This window comes from Chrysochloris asiatica, unplaced genomic scaffold (assembly GCF_000296735.1).
Source record: "Chrysochloris asiatica unplaced genomic scaffold, ChrAsi1.0 scaffold00050, whole genome shotgun sequence".
In the NCBI taxonomy this organism is placed as follows: domain Eukaryota; kingdom Metazoa; phylum Chordata; class Mammalia; order Afrosoricida; family Chrysochloridae; genus Chrysochloris; species Chrysochloris asiatica.
In genome coordinates, this window is record NW_006408568.1 from 11,728,463 (window position 1) to 11,746,105 (window position 17,643).

General features: G+C 41.9%; 1 protein-coding gene across 2 annotated transcripts in view; it reads right to left on the reverse strand.

Moving 5' to 3' along the window:
* MICAL3 (microtubule associated monooxygenase, calponin and LIM domain containing 3) overlaps positions 1-17,192 on the reverse strand; it is a 137,841-nt gene extending 120,649 nt beyond the window's left edge. For both annotated transcript variants that reach the window (XM_006862724.1, XM_006862725.1), the window contains exons 1-9: positions 16,857-17,192; positions 14,798-15,005; positions 12,936-13,052; positions 12,253-12,354; positions 11,538-11,693; positions 10,283-10,383; positions 1,970-2,227; positions 1,497-1,612; positions 427-553 (exon numbers count right to left, since the gene is read on the reverse strand). In XM_006862724.1, coding sequence (XP_006862786.1) covers positions 427-553; positions 1,497-1,612; positions 1,970-2,227; positions 10,283-10,383; positions 11,538-11,693; positions 12,253-12,354; positions 12,936-13,052; positions 14,798-15,005; positions 16,857-17,120 — 1,449 coding nt within the window. In that variant the 5' untranslated portion in view covers positions 17,121-17,192. The remainder of the gene's footprint in view (positions 1-426; positions 554-1,496; positions 1,613-1,969; positions 2,228-10,282; positions 10,384-11,537; positions 11,694-12,252; positions 12,355-12,935; positions 13,053-14,797; positions 15,006-16,856) is intronic.
* Positions 17,193-17,643: the final 451 nt, after the last annotated feature.

Sequence of the window (17,643 nt, forward strand, 5' to 3'; positions counted from 1 at the left end):
TGACATCACAAGGATCCTGTGTATAAGCAAGGGTGATTACCTCCATTTTACAGGAGAAGAAACTGAGGTTAGAGAAAAGGAAACAACCTTGGTTACAGGAGATTTTGTGGCAAAAAGGGAGCTGGACGTCCCATCTTCTGACTAGTGAACAAGTGGTCTTTCCCCTACAATATGCACTTTTAATTAGGAAGCATAGGGTAATGTCCTATCTGATCTTTTGCAAGTCATTCTCTGCCTTAGCTGGTTAGTCTGGGGATGGAAAACAGTTTCGACCTAAGTTAATTCATAGGGACATCTATTTGGATTACCAAATAAGTGCTATGTTTATATGCATGGTATTCATAGTTAGACATATTTCATACATCAGAGGTCTGATCTGTTCTGAGAGTGGGCTCAGATGGAGACAACTGACTAGGTGGCTCTTACCTGGTTTGGCCGGAGGAAGTTGATGTTAATATTGGGATACCTGGTGACAGGGTCGATGCTGTATAGGCTGAAGTTTTTACTCACATTCTCAGGGGTGGTCTGAGGCAGCAACCTATAAATGCTTTCCCTGCAATGACACAGACAATATATACTCAAGGCAGTGACAAGTACCATAAGCATCCCTCTCTCTTTTATAATAATTCTATTTTTTGAAAGTCTACCAAATTACCTGAAGGGTATCACACACTCATCCCTGGTCAGTGCTCACCAATTCTGCAAGAGCCCTCTCTTCATACACTCCTCTATCTCAATAAGAATTAACAAGAATAGCAAGTACACTTCTTTGGGTAGTGATAAATGCTTGGCTCTACTTTAAAAGGCAACTCATTTACTGTTGTTTTTGTTTTGCTTTGTCTAAAGTATGTCAATATTTATTTTGATTTTTAAGAAAATCACTGATGAAATAGGAACTTGCTACCAACTTTATCCAGAATGCCTAAGTAATCAACTTAAAATGGTAAAATGATAACAACTATTGATTTTACCCAGGAAATCTTAATATATATCTCTAGGTCTTCTGTCCAAGGAATTGGTTCTTAGCCAGTCAGCAAATCTCTGGATTTCTACATCCTCGGCAAAAAGTTGATTAAAAAATCTGGCATTTGGGGGTGTCAGTAATATGTACAAATTACAACAAAGATTTAAAATAAATTATCTTCCCAAACAGGAAAACTAGGGAACAAAGAAAGACTTGGTTCCTGACAGTGGTGTTTGAAAACTGTTTGGATATTGGATTTCTCCGTTGTGTCACAAATTCCACGAACTCTTTGAAGCCCGCTCATAAAAAGATTCATCAATAACAAATATAGTTTGGAAAGGGTCAAGAGAAGAGCAGTTAGGCTAGATTATCTTGAAGTTTCCACGATTTCATGAATGAATGTGTGACATTTCCTACCTTACTATGAATACATCTTTAGTTACTAAAGGAAGAAAGAGAGAGGAGGTAGAGGACCCTGTCCTTTGAGAGTAAACTACTCCTCATTCTGTTTCTCATGGTTGCTGCCCCTTACCTCTCTGCCAGGACTTCCAAGGGACTTGTTCCTAGTGACCAACTGCGGACCATCCAGGCAGAGTCCATAGCAGCTAGAAAGCCCCGGGCTATTCCTGTTCCCATTGGCCAGAAAGGCTGTGGAGACATCAAAACAAAAATTAAATCACCTCGTAAAACAGAAACAAAGGAGCAAAGAAAACATTGCCTCCCGAGAGTAGTGTTCACCAACTGTTTGGATATTGGACTTCTCTGTTGTGTCACAAATTGGTAGAGGGGCAAATCACAAAAGTTGCAGAATTTCTACCCATACTTTGCAAGTCTGGGTTTCAGTGGCCTGTAATCCTCCCCTCCTTTTTGGAGCAACTTCTGCAGGGGTTTACCTATGCTGCACAGCGTCTGGAATTAGACGTTCACTCCATCTCCTGAGACACAGAGTTAACTCTAAGAGAGACCAATGCCTCTACCACATAATGATGCAGTCTTCGTACTCACCTCAAGAAGGCTGTCCCCAACCAGAGCCACCAGTAACGGATGTCCGTTCTGCTCCCGCACCAAGGCAGCGTTCTCGGAGGCGTACATACATGTGAAATCAAACATGGCCACATCTGGCTGCCCATAGTGATTGATAGCAAAATCCAGAGATGGCAGCTGTTGCTGCGTGGAGAAGTCGGCCGCCTCCCTGGCATAGTTCAGCAGAGCCTCTTGGTCCACATTCTCCCGGGAAAGCAAGAGCTCTGTGTCGGCATAGTCCTGTCTCCAGAGAAAAACAGAGTCTCAGAATGGAAAAGCCTAGACAGAGACGTGCAAGCGTAGCCAGCCAGAACCACACTACACGGCCTTTCCTGACAGAACTGACAGAACCCAGCTTCACGGTCTTTCCTTCCCCACCAAGTGATTTGACATTCTAAATCAAATCTTTTATGCATTGAAGAGCAAAGACTGTTTTAAAGAGAGATAGGCTTTCCTTAAAAATGTAGTTCAGGTTTGATATTTAATAATACCTACCAGTCCTGTTGTGGTGTTGTGGGTTAATGTGTGCTGGACTGCAAAGTCAGTTTGAACTGCAAGGTCAGCAGTTCAAGCACACCAGCTGCTACCTGGAAACCTTATACAGGGTTGCTATGGGTTGGAATTGATTCAATGGCACTTAACAACAACAACAAACCACTCTTGAGCAAGCCAGTATGTCTGTCCCTGCCTGATCTACATCACAGAGTTGCTCTGAATATTAAACAAAAAAAATTTGCGTGACAGAGCTTTGCAAAATTGAAAAAAGCATTGTATAGTTTATTTTTACTGGCAATCATTATCTGGGTAACAAATAGTTTTGGGACTACATGGAACCACAAGGAACATTCAGTCTTACAAAATCAGCAAACCCAAAGGAAGAACCTGAAAGCTTCAGGGCCACAAGATGTGGAGGCGGGAGTAATAGTTAGCTCAGGAGACTGAGAAGAAGTATAATGAAATGGTAACAAAGGTTTTCATAACAACACAGAAGATTCTGAAAGGCACTATAGAAACCTGCAGACAAAGCAAAACAAATATGAGAGTTTTCCACATAAAGAACTGAAACATTCCTTTTTCTTTCTGTTTGTGGTGTATGGAGCCAACTCTTCGTTCTCCTGAAGTGGGACCTAAAGTTCCCAAGTGCACTTTGAGCTACCACGACATGATGTTAAAAGCCCAAATGCAAACACTGAAGTTGTTGCTGGAAAGAGTGTTTGCTCAACACTGAGTAAGTGGCCACCACAATGAGTAGCACATAGGGAAGGCCTGGTTTCTGCCCACTAGAAAAATAAACAACAGAAAACTAAGGTCTTGGCATCCAAATTGTTCCTACATAATTTTCAACTGATAACCATTATCTGCCCAAGATGGTAGGTTTAACTCTTACTTCCAAGGCATACCAACTGGTTTCACTGGCTATTTCTCTTTGACAGCAATATAACAGATCAAAATAGCCAATAAACCAACTTTACAAAGCATCCAACGAATTACGAGGTAAGTCAGAAAGTATTGCTACTAGGATTCCACTTCATACATGGGTGGAGGGCTTATTCCAAACAAAGTGTTGAAAAATGTCTCTGTGATCTATGGATGGCTATGGTCAAGTTCTCTCAGTAATGCACTCATCTTTGTCTCCTTAGGATGCCTTAAACAACAACAAAAGGGGAGGTAGGGAAGAAAATAATTTTTGTACCATGGTCAAAATTCTGAGGTTAGGGCTAATAATGAATTTTTAACAAAACTCAAGTGAACATCCTCCCAAATCACTGAAACTCTGCAAGAAGTTTACAGGAATACTGCCCCACATACAACAACAGTTTTTAGAAGGATCAAGTGGGTTTTTTTGTTGTTGTTGTTGTTTTAATGTTTTATTGTGAATTACGTTATAGTTTACATGGGGGAACATTAGTTTTACTTTCATCCTATCGTATATCGTTTCATTGCCATGGTTACAATCTCCTCCATACATCATCTACCAACCAAAGGGTATACACAAGCCTGCCCCCCAGTTGTCAGCACACAGCCCCTCTCCCTCTCTGTGTCTGAAGTCCTCAACTGCTCCATCTCTCCACATCATCGTCTCTGCCTCCATCTCAGGCATCACTGCTTCTCTGGGAGGGTCCCACTCTCTGCTCTTCTCCCTTGATGGTCCCAGGGACCTCCGCTCCTAGACTGAAAAGTTAACCATTCCCCTCCTTGCTATAAAACGTCTACCTTTACATTTCTAACCCTCACAAGCAGTCCTGATAACAATTATTCACTATTGTATCACAAGAGACCTATCTGCATTTCCTTTCATCAGCAGCACCTAGACAGACTGGATACTACTCAGTGGAGATTCTACCTTCCTCCATGCCCTCTGAATCTAAGTTCCCTCTTGAAAGCTTGTAAGCCAGTCACTTCTTGACTTTGTAGCCCCCCCATTTTGGGTAGCCAATGTCCAAGCTGCCCATCCCTGTCTACTCTGTGTATGGAGAGGGTGGAAATGATCCTTGCTGTAAGGATTTGTTCCCTCTTTTGAGCTACTGCATCCATAGGTGTAGGTCAAGTTCATCAAATTGTATCAGATTACACTTTATTTCCTCTTTTTTTTTCCTTCTGGTTGAGCCCTGATCATCCAGTCACACTGAAGCCAGGTCAAGTGGGTATTATCTGCAAGTGTGGGTGTTCTTGTGCATATGCCCTCTCTTATCAGCTGAATGCTTCACTCTAGTCCTCTGTGGCTATGTCACTGACTCTGGGCCCAAGAGTCCCCAGGTCTTCACCCAGGTTCACAGGAGTCTACTGAACATTGTAGGGCTTAGCTTGCAGCTTCATTGCCATTTTCCCCTCACTTTCCCTTATTGGTGACGAGCGTGGTCACCAATCAGAGCGTGTATTCCCACTGAGTCTTAGTCTTGGAAGGGGGTTTACATTGAGGAGACCTGACCACTTACTTGCTTTGATGTCTCCTGGGCAAGCAACTTGCTTGTTCTTGTAGTTAACAGTCAGTCTGCCTATATTGTTTTGTATTTTTCCTGTAGGTCTGTCTTTCAAGAAGTATCTTTTGTTCTAGCCGCTCCAGGCTGGTCTGCTCGTCTTTTCAAGTGGAAATTTCCCACCTCTTGAAGATCTGGATGTGGTTCAGGCTTCCACCTATAGTTTTATGTAATGCAGAGGCTCTGCAGCAAGCCTCCTTCACTGGGCACGTTGTAGCCCCACTTTAGGTATTACAATCAGTTATAGGCAGAAGACGGACTTACAAGCTTTCTATGGTGATGTTTCTGGCTATTCCTTTCTCTCCCTCTCCAGTGTCTATTTTATAATATAATGCAAGGAAAACCAAGATTCAAAAGACAGCCAAGCATCTTAACATTATTCTCCCCTTTTCCCCATTCCAACCATGTCTCAATGTCTGTATCCCAGAGCCCTGTAGTTCCAAGAGTTTTAAGGAAGGTTATGAAGAGTTCAAAAATGAACCAAGAGAGCGAAGATGATCAGCCTCTACGAATGAAGAAACTGTATCTGAGGTCCAGACATGGTGGGAAGTGACCATAGAATTATCACCGATGTGGGAGCTAATGAAGCTGGGATCTCATCTGGTTCAGCATTTCCAGCTTTAAGTGAATGCCTTGACCTCAGCTTGATGGGTGCCAAAAGCATTATGTGAAGAACAGCTTCCTCAAAGGGTTGATTTTTCCACCAGCCTTTTAAGCAAAATTGAAGTTAATGGAGACAATTTTATGAAATGAATCATAACTGGGATGAGACCTGGATTTACCAACAGAGCCAGAGAGCATGGTCCAATCAAAACAGTGGCTTCTGAGGCGATATGGTAGACCAGTTACATTCAAGGCAGAGAAGTCGGCTCCAGGAGTAATCTTCTTTTATTTTTAAATGTTTTATTGTGCATTGTGTGATAGTCTACATGGGGGAACATTAGTTTTACGTTCATTCCATCATACAACGTCTCATTGCCATAGTTAACATCCCATCCATGCATCATCAGCCAACCAAAGGGTATACCCTGCAATCCCGCCCACCCTCCCTCATGGTCCTCGGCACACAGCCCCTCTCCCTCTCTGGATCCCTAGTTCCCAGCCACTTCATCTCTTCATGTCATCCTCTCTCTTCACGTCATCCTCTCTGTCTCAGTCTCAGGCCTCACTGCTCCTCTGGGTGGGGTCCCGCTCTCCCGCTCTTCTTTTAAAGAGGTCGTGTGCAGCAGATTTGTCTAATGCAAATTGTCACTTAATTTCTTGATTGTTTCTTCCATGGGTGCCGATGGTTGATCTGAGCAAAATGAAGTCTTTGACAACTTCAATCTTTTTTCCATTTATATGGATGTTATTTATCGGTCCAGTGGTGAAGATTTTTGTTTTCTTTACATTGAGGTGCAACCCATACCAAAGGCTGTGGTCTTTGATTTTTATCAGTAAGTATTTTAAGTCCTTTTCGCTTTCAACAAGCAAGGTTGTATCATCTGCATATCGCAGGTTGTTAACGAGTCTTCCTCCAATCCTGATGCCATGTTTTTCTTTATATATTTCAGCTTCTCAGTTTATTTGCTCAATATAGAAATTGAATAAGTATGGTGAAAGAATATAACCCTGGAGCACAACTCCTAATTTTAAACCATTCCATGTTTCCTCGTTTTGTTTGAACAACTGCCTCTTAGTCTGTATACAGGTTTCCTGTGAGCCAATTAAGTGTTCCAGAATACTCATTCTCCACAATGTTGTTCACAGCTTGTCAAGATCCACAAAATCAAAACCTTTTGTACAGTCAATGAAGCAAAGGTATACATCTTCCTGGTATTCTCTGCTTTCAGTCAAGATTTATCTGACGTCAGCAATGACATCCCTCATTCCAGGTCTTCTTCTGAATGCAGCTTGAACCCCTGGAAGTTCTCTGTCATTGTATGGTTGCAGTCGTTTGTGTATTACTTTTAGCTACATTTTACTACATGCAAACTTACAATAATAATATTGTCTGATGATGTCTGCATTTTGTTGGGTCACCTCTCTTAGGAATGGGCACACATGTGGCTGTTAGTTGGCCAGGTAGCTGTCTTCCAAATTTCTTGGCACAGATTGAGTGAGTGCCTACAGTGCCAAATCAGTTTCTTGAAAGATTTCAAATTTGTATTCCATCAATTCCCAGTACCTTGTTCTTTGTCTTCAATGCACTTTGGACTTGTTCCTTCAGTATCAGTGGCTCATAATCATATGCTGCCTCTTGAAATGGCTGAATATAGACCATTTCTTTTTGGTACACTGACTGTATATTCCTTCCATCTTCTTTTGATGCTTTCTGCATCATTCAATATTCTGCCCATAGGATCCTTCAATATTGCAAGTCAAGGCTTAATTTTTTTCTTCTGTTCCCTCAGCTTGAGAGAACTGAATGTTGAATGTGTGCTTCCCTTTTGGTCTTCTAACTCCAGGTCTTTGCATATTTTATTATAATATTTGACCTTGCTTTCTCCAACTCCTAGCGACCCTGTATAGGGTTTCTGAGGAGCTGCTGGTGGGTTTGAACTGCTGACCTTGAGTTTCGAACTAACCTTGTGGTCCTATGCTTATCCTACATGTAAATACCACCTTCATTTAGATGAAGGATATGTTGAGACACAGCAGACTTCACATTTTGTTATTTTTATTTTTAATAAAAGTTTCTATGGTTTTGTGGAGTACCAGTGTGACAGTGTGGCAGCGATGGATTGCAAGGTCAGTTTGAATTGCAAGGATGGAGGTTTAAGCTCACAAGCTGCTCCTTGGAAACCCTATACAGGGTTGCTATTAAGTCGGAACTGACTCCATGGCACTTAACAACAACAAATCATGGCTCTGAAGTAATGTCTTTTGACTTACCCAGCAAATCTTGCTTATGATTTGGACAGAATGGGCTGTACAAACTGCTTTGTCCTGTTTTGCCTTCCATCACTAAGCTTAGAAACACACAAAGGCTAGGGCACAAGATCCTGGGTGGAAAGGAGACTTTGTGTTCTGGGCACGTGCTCATCAGTCTGTTCTCAGATAAGGCAGTAGTGTCATTCAGACTAAAGTGACTGGATTCATTACCATCCTACAGAGACAAAGGCCTCCCTGAAGTCCAGTGATGACTCTCTGGTGGGAACAGGGCAAGCCTGAATCAGCACATCTGGAGCAGCTCACATATGGGGGGTAGTAATTCTCTGGACTGCCAAGAAGAAGTGCCAATTGTATGATTTTAACACTAGGCATTTAAATATAGAACATATTCAGACCAGTGAGGCCACAATCAGACTTCAAAAATCCTTGTTAAGGAACCATCTACCCTGTGATTCTCTCAGTCAAATATCTTAGAGTTACATGAAAAAAAGGCTAAAGTGGACCTTGCTAAGGATAGACATTAATCCCTTGTTATCAAATCATGAAGAAGTTCATATGAGCCAAATATACTCTGATCCAGTAAGTATTCACTGGGCCTGTATTAACTATATCTACAGTAAAACCAGAAGTGCCATCAGACTTCTGTTGGTCTGTCTCCCTTATCTCTGTTACTTCATTTCCCAAAAGAAGGTCTACCACCCAACCAACAATCCGTCACATGTGGAATTCCCTTTAACCACACAACCACTCACGGCTGCAACCATACACTGACAGAGAACTGCCAGAGGTTCAGGCCAGATTCAGAAAAGGATGTGGAACGAGGGATATCACTGCTAACGTCAGATGAATCTTACTCAAAGCAGAGAACAACAGAAAGATGTTTACCTGTGGTTTATTAAATATGCAAAGCCTTTTGATTGTGTGCACAACACTGCGGAGAATGAGTATTTTGGAACACTTAATTGTCCTCACGAGGAACCTGTACATGGACTAAGAAGCAGTCATTTGGCCAGAACAAGAACAATGAATGGTTTAAAATTAGAATAGGTGTGCTCCAGAGTTATATTCTTTTACCATACATATTCAATCTGTATGCTGAGCAAATAATCTGAGAAGCTGGCTTATATGAAGAAAAACGTGGCATTAGGATTGGAGGAAGACTCATTAACAACCTGCTTGCAGGTGATATACAATGCTGCTTGCTGCACCTCAATGTAAAGAAAACAATTCCTTATCACTGGACCAATAAATAACATCCATATAAATGGAGACAAGATTGACGTTGTCAAAGACTTCATTTTGCTTAGATCAGTCATCAACCAACATTCATGGAAGCAGCAGTCAAGAAATCAAATGACGTATTGCATTAGGCAAATCTGCTGCACATGACCTCTTTAAAGTGTTCAGGAACAAAAATGTCAGTTTGAGGACTAAGGTACGCCTGATCCAAGCCATGGTATTTTCAATAACCTCATATGCATGTGAAAGTTGGACCATGATGCTTTTGAGTTATGGTGTTGGAGGAGAATATTAAAAGTACTGCCAAAAGAACACACAAATCTGCACTGGGAGAAGGAAAGCTAGAATGCTCCTGGAAGCCAGGATGGCCAGACTTCATGTCTCATACTTTAGACAATTTGTCAGGACACACTAGTCCCTGGAGAGGGATATCAAGTTTGGCAAAGTGGAGGGTCAGAGAAAAAGAGGAAGACCCCCAACGAGATGGCTTGGCACAGTGGCAGTGAGATGGGCTCAAATGTAACAAAGATTGTGAGGCTGGCGCAGGACCGGACGGTGTTTTGTTCTGTTTTGATTGGGTTGCTATGAGTTAGTACCAACACTATGGCCACCTCACAACACCAAATAACCACACACCAAAATCACCTAAAATTAAGCTAATATTTAAATATAAAATGATACCCAAATTTGCTTTGAAACAATCTAATGATAAAAAGGATGCTATTGGGGTACTACTGAGACAATGGAGTTCTGGTGTAGTGCTTCAGAATAAGCTCTGGACTGCTAACAGCAAGGCTGGCAGTTCAAATCCACCAGCTGCTCCTTGAAAACCCTATATAGGGTCACAATGAGTTGGAACCAACTCCATGGCATTTAATATCAACAACAACATTGAGACAACATTGGCCATACATTAATAACTATTAAAGCCAGATAATGGGCATACAGATGATCATTATATTATTCTACTTTTGTTTACATTTGAAAATTACCATTAAAAAAATTTTTTTTTACCCCCAGTTTAACTAAAAGAAAAACAAAAAAAAAAACCCACCAAAGAGAATACAAGTTCCCAGGAGAGGCATCAGATGTTCATTTTTGTTTCCTTGCAGGAAAACTCACCAGACCACGCAATGCTTTCTCTTACTGATCACATTAACCATACCACATTTAAAAAAAGGTTTGAAAGAAATCCATTGCTCACATGCAGAATCACCCCTTTGTCCAGTAAACTCTGCTTTTTGGCTGTCATAACGAAATAGTGTGTATCATCTTTGTAATAGACGATGTTCTCCAAATCAATACCTGCAAAGAGAAAACAAACATATGCATTACAAAATTTTCTGAGATGAAGGTACATCAAGGTGGTTAGAAAGATTACACATGGGTCAACAGAAACCAGGGAGCAAAATTACAGGCAGGGAAAGAGAAAATATTATTCCTGAACCCAGACTCTCTTCCTGTATATGCAGTTCAGGAAAATCATGGGAGCTCTGCTTCTCTTTGCACTGCTCTAAAATGCCCTCGACACTCTGATGTCTCCAACCAACAATGATCCAACGATTAGCAGGAAGCAGAAATATAGGACAGGGAGAGAACCTGGTATGGCATTGTGGGTTACCTGGACTGCAAAGTCGCTTTGAATCACAAGGTCGGTAGTTCAAGCTCACCAGATGCTCCTCAGAAATCCTATACAACAGGGTCCCTATGAGTTGGAACTGATTTAATGGCACTTAGCAACAAAACCACCACCTCTAGGAAGATGATTTGTATTGGTTATCAGGTTAAACCTCTTTGATAAGCCATCAAGGAAGCTGGGGGAATCCCCTAGACTTAGAAGACCAGGACAGACAACTTTACTCCTAGAGGCAGAGGATGAACTACTGATTTCTAAAACATAAATGTAATGGAAAAGAAACCCTGTTCTAGAAAGCAGAGAATGAAGGCATGTTTTTGTTGCAGCACAGTATCTAAGCTGATCTATTAAAAAATCCTCAAAACACAATCTAATACCTAATCTAGCACGTGGTTTGTTTTCAAGCCCAAACTGGAACTCAGGAAGAAGACTACATCCTCAATACCTAAAGGCAGGCTCTTAATAAAATCAGAACAGCCACCAACCGACAGCTTCCTACATCAAACACCATAATTTAGTGCCACGGTATAAGGCTGCAGGGCTGGGCAGGAGTTAGTTGAACACAGAATGAACATTTAAAAATGTATAGAAACAAAACCTGGAGCAGCCCAATCACTCTAATGAAGAGAGACTCTGGAGTGAGATTCAAGTGATGATAGGAAACATGCTAAACAAAGACATGGGGCGTAGAAGGAGGAGAGTGGCAAACAACGCAGCAATGCCACCAAGGACCACCTACCCTACCAACTCCTTAAGACAAAACTCACAGGTGATTCTTTACGTTTCTACACGTGTGGCTTTGGAGGCATCAACACTAACTAACCTGTGGCTTCCCTCAGCTCCTGGAAAAATTTTTGGTTGAATATGAAAGCCACACCACTGATCTCTTCCACTTTGGCTTCTGCTGTCGTGTTCCGGTTAATAAAATTTGCTGTGATGGCGATGGCCAGTTTGCCACGAAATTCTTTCCGACGAAATCCTGGAGAGGGAAAAGAAAGAAAAAAAAACCCAGAGAGATGGCGACAGCTGGTTAGGGAAGGAGGATCATTTCAAATGGGAGGGACTGAGGCAGACATTAGTGAAAGGATGGATGAGAATCAACGGAAAAAAGTTTAGGACCTCTCTTCCCAGAGAGAGAATCAAGTATTTACCTTCCAAAGGGTTTAATAATCAAGAAAAGATGTCAAGGTCTCCCATGTGTTAACAATTTTGAAATCTGCCCATACTGTCACTCAGTACTAGGGATTTCCTTTACTAAATAAATAAATAGCCGCCTGCTTACTAATACTTATTTTTAACCCTGGCAGCACCAATCAAATGAGGTACAGCTCATCTCTTTGCACTATGACAAGAGCTCTGTAAGATGTAAACTGAGTACCAGTAGCCGAGGAAGACTGGAGCCTGCCATCCAATTAGAAGTAGCAAGCAAGCAGATTCTTAGGAGTGTGGTCTCTGATGACACAAACTCTCACCACAGGGGTGGGGCTGGTTTGTCCTTTACTCTACTATGAACCAGGCAAAGGAGCAGGGACCAATACCTTCCAAGGTATTCCTCCGGCCATCTCCTCCGATGATCACTTCAAATTCGTACTCTGATACAGGATGGATTTTGGGGTGCACTAGTGCCCGCCAACCTATCCCTGTGGACCAAAATCAAAACAAAGGTTACCACTGACCATATTCACACATTTAAAGAACCCTAGTGCACTGGATTATGAGCTGGGCTGCTAACCATGAGGTCAGCAGTTCGAATCTACCAGGTGCTCCACAGGAAAGAGAAGACGATTTCTTTCCGATCCCATAAAGATTTACAGTCTTGGGGTCACTGTGAGTTGGAACCAACTTGTTGGCACACAACCACCACACCAAAACTATCTCTATGTATCCAAGTATGCAGACAGCACAAAACCCCAAGCCAAAAACACTAGGTATAAATGTATGGGGTACAAACCACAAGAAGTCTTGAAGACAGCTCTCAAAGGAACTTTTCCAACTTATGGTTTTCTATAATAAATGCAGTGCTTGCAATGACTAATGCTAGGTCAAAGGTTCCTCAATGAGCTAAGAGGTCTTCAAGACACAGGGTGTACAAATGAGAAGCCCTTAAACTAATTCTGAAAACAACCCAGTTTCCTATAGTCACCCTACTTAATTAATCTTATCTTTTCTCACTCATTAAGGACCTTTTTGTCATTCTTCACTTGTCCCAAATTCAACTTACGTTCATTTTCTTGGTCCTCAGGAGGCTGTACCAGTCCCTGGAATTCTACATTGACGTGGATTTCAACGCCTAGGATCAACGCTACTTTCAAAAGTATGAGTTGGAGCTGACGGATACCTGGAAGAATACAAAGACTCTATCAATGGAGACATGCCAGTCAGAGGAGAGACTAGTGGTCAGCCTTCGCTGCTCAGATCCCCACCTGCAGCTCTTTCTCTTTTAAACAGTAAATATAATCTGGTAGGAGAGATGCCCCAGAGACACTCAAGGCCAAGCCTACCCCCATTTGAGGCAGGTGTTCAAAACCATAAGCCTATGGCCAACAGGAGCCGCTCATTTTCAGCTTCCCCTGGTTAAGTGACAGGCACCATGAGAGCCACCATTACTTAGTAGAATCGACATTCCTGAGAGTACGCAATTCTTCCCATTGTTGGCAGCATGGGTGTGCTTTCTAGTCTGACACGAAGCTGCTGCATTCTCATGCAGTATCTTTCCTTCACCCTAGTACCTCACTGACCTCCACACAGTCACAAGGGGAGAAGGTGAAAGCCAATCTGACCTTATTCTTTTCCCACTCCCCCTCCTACCACTCATCTACTTAGGAAAACTAAGGCCCCGAGTGACTGGAAACCTTGCTCACTGTCAGGGTGAGCGTCACTGTCCACTGCAGACACTACAGCAGCACTGGGAGAGACGAACACCTGGTTCCTGATCTCTGCCAAACCCTCTTAGCCCCAAGAAACATCCTTCCAGACGTAATGCAGACAGAACCATTGAATTAATGACCCTTGGGCCCCTGTGAAGACAATCCTACCTGCAGCCTGTGACTAATCTCTTCTAAGTCATCTTGGCTATTTCCCCCAGCTCAATCACCACACCACCACTCTTCTGAGTCACCCTCCCTAAGACTCATTCAATTCCATGCTAGCACACACTTTATTTTTGCAGACAACTGTGGGTTCCAAGATGCTTTACAAATTATAACTCAACAGATGGGCCAAGTGCTTCTTCCGTCAGTGGAGTGTGGCAGCTGTTGGCCAGGGTTTGATAAAACAGCACAACTGCTTCAAAAAGTCAAAATAATGGTTGGATGTATTTCCAGGGCACATCTGAAGGAATTCAGAGTATAAGTTCCTAGAGAGGACTGCCATGGAATCATTCATGTTGATCAATAATAAATACAAGCTAGAAACTCTGTTCTCTACTGCTTTTATAACAGGCTGCTTAGAGTCATTGAAACAAAATCATTACCTGCACTAACTTGCATTTAGTCTACAGAAAAGTACAGGCCCAAATACAGTTTGGAGATGATGAGAATACTGCAATAGCTGTCCTAGCTGTACAAGGTCCTCGCTGCCAAAGGCATTCCATTATCATCTTGACATTCAAGATCAAGCTAGGACTTTATTTTGTCCTTAAGTGTGGTTTCAGACTCCAGGATTTTGTTCTTTTATTAGTAGGGCATGTATCATATCACATTACAGATAGCTGCATGTCGATGTGCCTCTTCCACTGGACTAAGAATTACCAAAGGGCACAAATCAGTCATCTGTCTCCCCAGTGCTTACCTGACCCACTCAAGTGCTCAGTAAGATTCCAAAACCAACAGTAGAAAGTCTTATGCCAAATTCTTCATTTTACAGGAGGTATACAACTAATCCATCTAGGTTACACAATAACCAGGCTGCAGGTGTTTAGAGTCTAAGTAGTGTGTGCTTTCTATGACATACATACTAATGATATCAGAATAAATTGGGTTCTTGGGTATACACTGCTCATACAATCTGCCTGTCTCTTTCTACTGAGCAGTATGCGTGTGTTGGGGGAAGTGGGAATCCTATAAGAGAAGTGATTTTACTTACTGATATGGTCAATGGCTCCAGCACAGAACTTGCCATAGAACTTCTTGGCACCTAGGCCTCGCAGGTCATGTATGGTGAACGGCCAGAGATGCAAGACGTTGTTGCGGGAGAAGGCATCTCGTTTCTCAATAACGACCACCTTGGCTCCCAGTAAGGATAAGTCAATGGCTGTGCGGAGACCACAGGGGCCAGCTCCAATGATGAGACACTGAGAAACACAGCTACTTTCAGGGCAAAGGCAACACCTCTTGAGAAAGCATACATTTCTACACAAACTTTATCATCTCATAACCATCTTTCTAAGTAAGATTACTTTCCCCATTACCAAGAAGCCTTCAAATCCATCTGGACCACAGCCAGAATACATGTGATGACTTGAGACAAGAGCTAGTGACTGTTGTGGACAGCACACTTTAATGTGGTCAGTGCTGGACAGAAAATAAATTCCTGTATTAGTTCACTTTGGACAGGCTGTAAAGCCCATAGAGACGCAGTATCTTTGAATAAGTCAACATTTCAACAAATGATTTGATAGTCACAGCTAATATTTCATCTTAGGAGAGGACTTTTTGGAAGGATTTTAAGTCAAGCAGGTTTCTGACAAAGAAGACATAGATTATTAAATACATAGTCTAGGTAGTCCTAGAATTCTGGAATGAGTCTACCATTCAAATGATTCCCAAGAGGCAACTTTCAAGAGTCAAAATTTCACCTGCTGAAATGATTTCTAAAATCGCCATCTCTAGACTGAAAGTCCAGGGACTTGTTTTTAAGGCCCATTATACTGTGAAGTAGTCAGGCTGGTACTGAACTCTTAACCTGTTTGCACATGCAAAGCAAAGAAACAGATACAATTTTATGACTGTAAGTCCTTTTGTTGTGTGTACCGTCCAAGTCAGGTCTGAGTGTTTCCGAGACTGTAAATCTTTTCCAGGAGCAGAAAGTCGCATTGTTCTCCCAGAGAATGTCTGGTAGATTCAAACTGCTGACCTTATGGGTTAGTATCCCAATGCGTACGGGATACCATTATGCCATCAGGGTCCAGTGTTTATATTACAAGGATAGATATGTTCACAATAGTTATGTGACTGTGAAAAAATGTATAGTTATTCCAATGCATGAACAGAAATTATAGACATGTTTAACTATTTTTACAGAACTCTTTGGAATTTTAAGCTGAGGTAATTTCTTTCACTCCTAATAAAAGTTCAGTTCTTATCCATGAAAGTCATGCCTTAGAATTTCTGAATTTTATGGAAATAAATCTACCAAAATGGGTCTCTAATTTATCCACCCAGGGCAATTAAAAACTTATTAGTGGATATAACAGCATAATCAATCAGCCATTTGCAACTTTATTTCCTTGGTAGCTTTTTCCAAACTTCTCACAGAAGGCATTCTTACATAAGAAGGAAAACAAGAAATGCATCTTTCCTTATCTCCTTCACCCCTACGCCTGCACAGGTGTTTGAACAGCCCAGATCTTTGCCCAGGTCTACTTGTTTCAACCTTATTTCTCTAGATTATACCTGTTTATGAACCAAACCAGACCTTTGGGAGATGGATAGGAAGAGATCTGAGGACTGTGGCAAATCCCCAAATTGGCAACTATTACACTTCAGTGGTTACTGAGTATGGAATAATGATTTTCTAGAGGACATGCCACAAACCACGAAGCCAGGTTCAGATAGGATGCTAACAGGGCTTGGCTGCTCCTTGGTAAGTGACCTGCATCCTCATAAGAGTGTGAAATTCAAAATTGAGCCTCAGCAAAAGAAAAAGTTCCTATATCATTTGAATTCAAGGTTGTTCTGAAATAACTGTAACCTTTACTGTTCAATGAGAAATCCATAAAATATGCTTAGAGTACCCTCGGACACACATGAAGCAGTCACACGAATATAAGCAACGAATCCACAAAGTTTCAGCAAGGTAAAACCCTGACCTCCTGTGCTAAGGTGTAGCTATAATATGCCTGCTTCTATACTCAGTTCTTCTCCAGCATTTAGTAATCCTCAGGTTAGTGGATTCCAAAGCCAGGAGGCAGCCAAATCCTTACCTTAGTGTTAGTGCATGCTTTTCCCTTTTTGTAGTCTTTGTGGCTGCCCCGTTTGTCCAACTTTGCCCAGAGGGCTTTGGCTTTCCAGTAGTTCAGTTTGGACTTGAGCTTATGATAGAAGGAGCGGTAATCCTTGGGCTTCAATTCCAGGTAGTCACAGAGCTCTTGGAAGGCCTTGAGAGTTCCTTTACAGGTAGTGGCCTGGACAAAACGGTCAAAGAGGATGTGAGCTTCATTCACTGTCTCATTCTTACTTTTCTCCATGCTTCTCCTTGCTCGGCAGCCCTCCACAGAGGGGGCAGTGGGATAGCTGTTGATCCACTTGACACTGTCACGTTAATCTAAGAAAAAGAAAGAAACAAAAAGAAATGGTAAGCAAATCTACAAACATTTCCCAGGACACTAAACTGTTTTCCAAAGTGGAGTTCATTTGTTCAGCAAATAAATACTGTCTATCTTCTACACTGCAGGCATTATGCTAGACACTAGGGATGGAAAGATGAGCAAGACAGTTTCTCCTTCAAGGAGGGTACAGTCTAGTGGGTGAGGTACACAAATAAACAGAATGCTTTAATGTACTATACTATGTGCCATTAAACAGAGATGTGTAAGAAATTTGGGGAATATATATGAAGAGTACCTAAACCATAAACTAAGAGTGATAAAGCCAAGTCTTTCAGATAAATAAGCATCTCGGCGGACCAAAAGACCTGGAGATTTTATGACCTAGGAAACCCTCTGGGGCAGTTCTATGCTGTCATATAGGGTCTCTGTGAGTCAGAAACCA